The 9,071-nt window shown below is 53.4% G+C and overlaps 1 protein-coding gene across 1 annotated transcript; it reads left to right on the top strand.

Annotated features, from left to right (window-relative positions):
- Positions 1-8,102: 8,102 nt before the first annotated feature.
- On the top strand, positions 8,103-8,768 carry LOC148506607 (epidermal differentiation-specific protein-like). Its single transcript, XM_088446536.1, has one exon. It carries the CDS (start codon positions 8,103-8,105, stop codon positions 8,766-8,768), a length of 666 nt encoding a protein of 221 aa, XP_088302662.1.
- Positions 8,769-9,071: the final 303 nt, after the last annotated feature.

Genomic DNA, 9,071 nt, shown 5'->3' with positions numbered 1-9,071 from the left:
CAAGGGGGGACTACTACTACGGAGGGCACTACAAGAGGGGGACTACTACTACTGGGGGCACTATCAGGGGGGGACTACTACTGGGGGCACTACAATGGGGGTACTACTACTGGGGGGACTACTACTAGGGGCACTACAAGGGGAAGGGACTACTACTAGGGGCATTGCATAGGGGGGAGGGGACTACTACTAGGGGCACTACATAGGGGGGAGGGGACTACCACTGGGAGCACTGCATCGAGGGACCACTGCTGGGGGCTCTATATAAAGGGCAATAGTGGGAGTACTGCATAGGGGGAAGACTACAACTGGGGCCACTATTTACGGTGCACTGCATAAGGGTTACCACTACTGGGGGCACTATATAAGGGGCTTACTACTGGGGGCACAAGGGGCACTACATAGGGGGGATCACTACTGGGGGCACTACTCGAGGCCTGCATAAGGGTGTCCTCTCCTGTGGCACAGGATGGCACTGCATATGGACACTACGACAGGGGGCTGCCCCTAATCTTTATTTTTACCTTACATTAATCCCATATGGACCCGCCTCCTCCCTAGAACACTTGAGGGGGGGGCGCCGTAGCACGCACGTTCTTTCGGGCACCCTGGCTACACGCTACTCCTCTGCCAGGGCCGCCTGCATGCATTTGCCCCCCAGGCTAAAAATTGCCAGTCAGCCCCTGGTAGGCAGTGTATATAGTTAGTGTAGGCAGTGTATATACAGGTTAGTGTAGGCAGTGTATATACAGGTTAGTGTAAGCAGTGTATATACAGGTTAGTGTAGGCAGTGTATATACAGGTTAGTGTAAGCAGTGTATACACAGGTTAGTGTAGGCAGTGTATATACAGGTTAGTGTAGGCAGTGTATATACAGGTTAGTGTAAGCAGTGTATATACAGGTTAGTGTAGGAAGTGTATATACAGGTTAGTGTAGGCAGTGTATATACAGGTTAGTGTAGGCAGTGTATATAGTTAGTGTAGGCAGTGTATAATATGAGATATGGTAAGAATTTACCCTTGTTATCTCTATGTCTACGAAGTCCATAGGGTTCCACAGGATACTTTGGGGGGGTATAGGTGTGACGTCAGTCGCAGGGCACCATAGAGTTAAGCTTTTCAGCCTCCCAGGATGCACTAGGGTCCCCCTCCTATACCCCGCCCCCGAGCCAAGGCACCTCAGTTAGTTATCAAGCCATAGACCGGAGGAGGAGAAGGAAGAGAGAGAAAAAAGATCTGGACACATACAAGAATCACATTCTCACCAGAGGGAGACAGAAAACCGGTGACCAGAGCAAAGCCCATCTGCAGCACAGGTGCGACAGGGCGGGAGTCCTGTGGAACCCTATGGACTTCGTAGAAATAGAGATAACAAGGATAAGTTCTTACCATATCTCATATTTTCTACTTCAGGGTCCATAGGGTATCCACAGGATACTTTGGGGATGTCCCAAAGCAGTATCCTTTAAGGGTGGGGACGCTCCTGTGCAGAAAGGAGAATCCGCCGCCCGAAGGAAGCATCCTGAGAGGCGAAGGTGTCAAACCTGTAATACCTCACGAAGGTATGGACAGAGGACCACGTAGCAGCCTTGCAGATCTGAACTGCAGAGGCACCACGTCGAGCTGCCCACGAAGGACCCACAGACCTAGTGGAATGAGCCTTCACAGAAGGAGGTACCGGTAGGCCTTCATGAAGATAAGCTTCAGAAATAGCCATATGGATCCAGGCTGCCAAAGTTTGCTTTGAGGCAGGCCAACCCTTTTTACGGAAGCCATAGAGGACAAACAAAGCGTCCGACTTCCTAAACGAAGAAGTGCGGTCAACATAAGTCCTTAAGGCCCGCACAACATCCAAAGAGGCCTCACCCACGGAAAGACCCGGTGAGTTAAAGGCCGGAACAACGATTTCCTCGTTAACATGAAACTGGGAAACAACTTTGGGAAGAAACTCGGGCCGAGTGCGGAGCACTGCCCTGTTCCCTTGAAAAACCAAGAAATGGGGTCTACAAGAAAGAGCCCCTAACTCAGAAACACGTCTGGCCGAAGCAATAGCCAGAAGGAAAACAGCCTTAGCTGTTAGCCATTTAAGATCCACTGAGCCCAGTGGTTCAAACGGCGGTCCTTGGAGAGCCCTCAGGACCACAGCCAAATCCCAAGGCGCCACAGGTGGAACAAAGGGCGGCTGAATGCGGAGAACACCTTGCATAAAGGTGCACACATCCGGGATTGTAGCAATCCTGCGGTGAAACCAGACAGACAGGGCCGAAACCTGTACCTTCAAAGAAGCAAGGCGAAGCCCATGATCTAGTCCCGCTTGCAGGAAGGCGAGAATCCGAGACAGACGAAACTCCCGCGGTGCATAACCTCTCGGTCGACACCACTGGAAGAACGTATGCCACACGTGATGGTATATCCTCGCAGAAGACGGTTTCCGAGCTCGCAACATGGTACGCACCACAGAGCTGGAAAACCCCCGGGACCTCAGCATGGCCGTCTCAACAGCCACGCCGTCAAAGACAGCCGAGTCAGGTCCGGGTGAAGACAAGGACCCTGTGACAGAAGGTCCGGTCGTAGCGGCAACCGCAGAGGACTGTCCACGGACAGACCCTGAAGGTCTGAGAACCAGTGCTGTCTGGGCCACGCAGGAGCTATCAACAGGAGAGTCCCTCCTTCCTGTTTGAATTTCCGGATTACCCGTGGAAGAAGGGAGACCGGAGGGAACAGGTATGCGAACCGGAACGTCCACCGGACGGACAGAGCATCCACCAGAGACGCCCCTTCGTCTCTTGTGCGAGACCCATACACCGGTAACTTGTTGTTGTGCCGGGACGCCATGAGGTCGATCTCCGGAGGAGCCCACCTGTCCACCAGCAGTTGAAAAACGTCCGGGTGCAGGGACCATTCCCCCGGATGAACGTCCTGGCGACTTAGAAAGTCCGCCTCCCAATTTAGCACTTCCGGAATGAAGACCGCTGATATGGCCGGAAGATTGCGTTCCGCCCATACCAGAATCCGAGAGACCTCTTCGAGAGCCGCCCGACTGCGGGTTCCTCCTTGCTTGTTTATGTAGGCCACGGTGGTAGCGTTGTCCGACTGGACCTGCACCGGGTGACCCTGGAGAACCCGATGTGCCTGCTGGAGAGCATTGAAGACCGCACGGAGTTCCAAGATATTGATTGGAAGCTCCGCTTCTGTCGGTGTCCACCTGCCCTGGAACAGGTGTGGACCCGAAACTGCTCCCCAGCCCCGAAGACTGGCGTCCGTTGTCAACAGGACCCAATTTGGAACCCAGAACGGACGTCCCTTGTTGAGGTGGGTCGTCTGTAACCACCAAGCAAGGGACAGACGAACCTCCAGGGTAAGCACAATCTTCTGGGACTTCAGAGACTGAGTCAGCCCGTTCCACTTTGACAGGATCAAGTGCTGCAGAGGTCTGGAGTGAAACTGGGCATATTCCACCATGTCGAACACCGACACCATGGAGCGCAGTAACCTCATCGCCGAGTGTAGAAACACCCGGCGGCTGTGCAGACAACTGCGCACCCTCGACTGTAAAGCAGAGATCTTTTCCTCCGTCACGAAGATCTTTTGCTGTCCCGAGTCCAATAAGGCTCCGAGATGCAGAATCCTCCGAGACGGGATTAGAGTGGACTTCTGCCAGTTGATTAGCCAGCCGTGCCGTTGCAGCAGGGCAATGGTCAGGTCCAAGTGGCGTAACAGGAGCTCTGGAGTTCCCGCCACCAATAACAGGTCGTCCAAGTACGGCAACATGCGGACTCCCTGCAGCCGCAGAGAAGCCGCCATGACTGCCATCACCTTGGTGAAAACACGTGGTGCTGTCGCCAGGCCAAAAGGTAACGCCCGAAACTGGAAGTGGTCGCTGCGGATTGCAAACCTGAGGAACTGTTGATGGCGCAAAAGAATAGGGACATGCAGGTAAGCGTCCTGTATGTCCAATGACACCATGTAGTCCCCAGGTTCCAGCGCCAGAATGATGGGCCGCAGGGTCTCCATCCGAAACTTCGGTACCCGCAAGGACTTGTTGAGTGCTTTGAGGTTGAGAATCGGACGATACGACCCATTGGGTTTCTGTACCAAAAAAAGATTTGAATAGAAACCCCGGCCCCTCTGGGAAAATGGAACAGGCACTATAACTCCAGCCTGGAGCATAGTGTGCAATACCTTCCGCAGCTCCATAGCCTTGTTCCGGTCTGATGGTAGACCCGTGGTGAAGAATCGAGCCGGGGGTCTGTGCCGGAAGGAGAGGGCGTACCCGTGGGAGACCACCTCCAGAACCCAAGTGTCTGTCGTAGTGGCCGACCAACACTGGGCGAACTGCAGCAGGCGGCCTCCCACCCTGGGATCCCCCAAAGGGAGGCCCGGACCGTCAGGCCGCAGGCTTGTCATCTGGCTTGGGGGCCAGACGTCTGGTACTCCATGCCTGCTTCCGGGGCTTGACCGATTTCTTAGGGCCAGCCTGTCGAGGAAACGACTGTGGTTTGGGCCTGCCCTGGGCCCTAGATGACCGAAAGGACGATGGTCCAGAACCAGAAGGAGCAGCGGCCGACGGGACACAAGCCGATTTGGCTGCCGCCAGCGTGGCCACAATCTTATCCAGATCCGGACCGAAGAGAACTTCTCCGGTAAACGGCAACGCCTCCAGACCCTTCTTGGAATCTGCGTCTGCTTTCCAGGATCGCAGCCACAAGGTGCGACGAGCAGCTACCGCTGCTGAAGAAATTCTAGACACCAGAGTACTAATGTCTAGAGCCGCCTCGTTGATGTAGGTGGCCGAATCACGGAGATTGCCAATCAACTCCGCCTGTTCGGCCGGACAGTCGGAATCAAAAGAAGCCTCTAATGAATCCGCCCAGTGCTCCATCGCTCTGGCAACCCAGCAAATGGCCATAGCCGGCCGTGCTGCCCCCACCGCAAGGGAAAAAGCGGACTTCAGGCAGATCTCCACCTTGCGGTCCGGTGCATCCTTAAGGGAGGACATGGATGGCATCGGCAATGTGGCACTACGGACAAGACGGGTCACGTGAGAATCCACCTGTGGAGGGGATTCCCACTTAGCAAAGTAATTATCCGCGAATGGATAAGCCATCGCCAGGCGTCTCTGCGGCTGGTATCTTTTGCCAGGCTGTTTCCACGCCTCCTCTAAATGGTCCACTAACTGACCCGAAAGAGGAAAGACTGTGGCATCGCCCTTCACATCTTTGAAAAAGGCATACTTAGACTTAGCCGCTGGGGGAACTTCGTCCTCAATCACCAAGGCTGTGCGGACTGCCCGAATAAGTCCAGGAATATATACTTTGGACCTAGCGTCCGCTTCCTTAGTATGGAGAGGTTCCTGATCGTAAGGATCCAGACTCTCCCCATCATCAGACGTCCCTTCGTCATCCTCATAAGGAACCGACAGAGACGCCACCGGCCGTTTATGCGGCCGCATCACAGACTCCCCTTGCAACACATCCGACAAGTGCTGTACAGAACTCGTCAGGGAGTTAATCCACGCTGGCTCCTGAGAAACCGGGAGCGGGGAAATAGGGAGACTGTGGGGTACCACCAATTGTCGTGGGAAACCCTGCATGGGTGACGACACCACTGACTGCTGGGACAAACCCATCGGTGTAAACGCGGGCTGCGGAGCTAACTGGCCCACTAAGGCTGTAAGCGCCTGAGCGAAACAAGCCCAGGGCGGCTCCTGTACCGGTGTTGTAACCGTAAGAGGCCGCGCCATGGACAAACACTGCTGGCAAAGGCCCTCCGCGCTACCCTCCCCCTCCGCTAACGGTACTTTACACGTGGTACACTGTAGCCGGAGGGGAAAATCACTTTCAGACATGATGGCACCACGTATGTGACCCCTCTCACCAATTATATATGAAATAGGCGAGAGACCATCCTGCAGCACCGCACCGAAAGGGCTTAGCAGAAAGAACAGGGACAGTAATAAAGCTGACAGTCAGAAGAAAAGTTACAGGCGGCAGCGCTAGCACAGTCACATACAATGCAAAGAAATATAAATTCCTGCACTAACAGCGCTGATCACTCAACTACACAGACACAGGGCCTGGTAGGACACAGCGCTGCATACACAGACCTGACCACAGCGGAGGAGAGGTATGCTGGGGGACCCAGACCACGATGCTTCCTTCCAGGCTTCCAGCAGCGTTCACCATGCGTTCAGAGAAGATGGCCGCCGAGGAGCAGAGAGGAGGCTGGCCTGGGGGAGGAGCGCTGCCACAGGACCAGTCGGCAGCATGCAGAGAGGGCTGTGTGCAGCGGGGGAGGCGCCGGCTGTGAGACAGGGAAGGCGCGCTCCCCTGGCATGCATTTAACCCCTGGGACGCCGCAGCGCTAACGTTCTGCTGCGGTCCGCTGTCCCAGGGGGTAGTGGAAGCGCAGGTTGGTCGCCTGGCTCCACGCTGCAGCCAGTCCCCAGGGAGCCCCCTGCCTGGGGACTTAGGACCATGTGACCAGCGGGGACCCACCGCGGGACCCCGCTGCTTACCTTTGTCCCCCTTGGATCCGGCCATGGTCCGGAACATCTGGGGTCACCGCTAGCTGTGACCCCAGATGCTCACCAGCATCCCCAGATCGGTACCGGCGTTCTGGTACCGGCGGGGGTGTAGGGAAGACAGCATGGACGTCAGGACTGACTGTCCATGCTGTACATCCAGATGTGCAGCCACAGCTGCATTAGAAGAAGCTTCAGGGGCTCTTCTAGCCCCCACTCCGACAGGTGCACCCGACTCCGGCCGGGCACCAAACTTAACTGGGGTGCCTTGGCTCGGGGGCGGGGTATAGGAGGGGGACCCTAGTGCATCCTGGGAGGCTGAAAAGCTTAACTCTATGGTGCCCTGCGACTGACGTCACACCTATACCCCCCCAAAGTATCCTGTGGATACCCTATGGACCGTGAAGTAGAAATACAGGTTAGTGTAAGCAGTGTATATACAGGTTAGTGTAGGCAGTATATATACAGGTTAATGTAAGCAGTGTATACACAGCTTAGTGTAGGCAGTATATATACAGGTTAGTGTAAGCAGTGTATACACAGGTTAGTGTAGGCAGTGTATATACAGGTTAGTGTAGGCAATGTATATACAGGTTAGTGTAAGCAGTGTATATACAGGTTAGTGTAAGCAGTGTATATACAGGTTAGTGTAGGCAGTATATATACAGGTTAGTGTAAGCAGTGTATACACAGGTTAGTGTAGGCAGTATATATACAGGTTAGTGTAAGCAGTGTATACACAGGTTAGTGTAGGCAGTGTATATACAGGTTAGTGTAGGCAATGTATATACAGGTTAGTGTAAGCAGTGTATATACAGGTTAGTGTAAGCAGTGTATATACAGGTTAGTGTAGGCAGTATATATACAGGTTAGTGTAAGCAGTGTATATACAGGTTAGTGTAGGCAGTATATATACAGGTTAGTGTAAGCAGTGTATACACAGGTTAGTGTAGGCAGTGTATATACAGGTTAGTGTAGGCAATGTATATACAGGTTAGTGTAAGCAGTGTATACACAGGTTAGTGTAGGCAGTATATATACAGGTTAGTGTAAGCAGTGTATACACAGGTTAGTGTAGGCAGTGTATACACAGGTTAGTGTAGGCAGTATATATACAGGTTAGTGTAAGCAGTGTATACACAGGTTAGTGTAGGCAGTGTATATACAGGTTAGTGTAGGCAGTGTATATACAGGTTAGTGTAGGCAGTGTATATACAGGTTAGTGTAGGCAGTGTATATACAGGTTAGTGTAAGCAGTGTATATACAGGTTAGTGTAGGCAGTATATATACAGGTTAGTACTACTAGTGTCCGTAGCAGCTATCTCCGTGCTGCTGCCCATGTCCGGGAGCAGGAGCAACGGGTAGGAGGCTGGAACGTCTCGCTGCACAGTGTCCCGTGTGACCACAGCGCATATACACAACGTGATGGGGAAGCGCAGAGCTCCACAGCGGCAGAGAATGAGATCACTGCAGGGAGCCGTTCCGGAGTACGGATAGTTCCGTTATTGAACTCCTAACAACACCTCCCTCATCTACACCCCCAGTCCCCCACCCCCGCTACCGACTTCTGGGAATGTCATGGACCCTCCTCCCCGACACTCCCACTTCTGGGGAACTCATGGATGCACAGTATATAAACTGGAGCCCTCAACTCAGGGCGTAACATTGTCAGAGACCCTGATACCTGCAAAGATGAGCAAGCTTGAGCTGTTTGCCGAAACAGGCTTGAAAGGAGACACCATCTCTCTTTCTGAAGATGCTGACCTGTCCGCACACGGCTTCGATAAGAAAGCCCGCTCCATGCGCATCACCGGAGATCCCTGGGTCCTCTATACAGATATAAAGTACGGCGGAAAGTTTTATGTCTACACAGCAGGAGATTACAGCTCCATCCCAAACCTCGACAACAAGCTCTGCTCTGTGAGGATCGTTGTTGGTGGTCTGTCTAATCCTAAAATCACTGTGTATGGACAGGCTTACTATAAAGGTAATATGGCGAGCATCACAGTGCCATCACCTTCACTAAGCAAAGATCTGGATAATATGATCTCATCTCACAAAGTGCAGTCAGGGTGCTGGGTCCTGTATGCTCAGCAAAATTACAAAGGAATCCAGATGATCGCCCTGGCTGGAGATAACGTACCCAGCTATGTCCCACTACACTGGGAAGACCCGGTGAGATCTCTGAGACCTGCTAAGCCTGAACACCAATACATGCCTGACCTACAAGTGGAGGCCCCCTGATCGCTGCCCACAAAGCTCTGCAGTGATCCCACAATGACCTGCACCTGGCTGCTTCCTGCCTCTATATCACACCCCATGTATGAGAGACTGCTCCCACTACCATGCTGACTGTGACCACAGATCCCCTGTACAGGAGCCTCAGTGCTCCCCACACACCTGTGTCCTGTTTCCCCTGTCTGAGAGATGCTGCCTGAGGCTGGGACACATCTTGCGTGGCTCCCCGGCTGCAGATGGAGGAGACCAGGAGCAGTGAGGAGAACATGGACATTATTATATCATTAGGTGCTGCTGGTGAGGAAGCTG

This window comes from Taudactylus pleione, unplaced genomic scaffold, assembly GCF_031769625.1.
Source record: "Taudactylus pleione unplaced genomic scaffold, aTauple2 ptg000400l, whole genome shotgun sequence".
NCBI classification, from domain to species: Eukaryota; Metazoa; Chordata; class Amphibia; order Anura; family Myobatrachidae; genus Taudactylus; species Taudactylus pleione.
The sequence above is the reverse complement of the archived record's forward strand: the minus strand, read 5'-3'. Positions and strand labels throughout refer to the sequence as shown.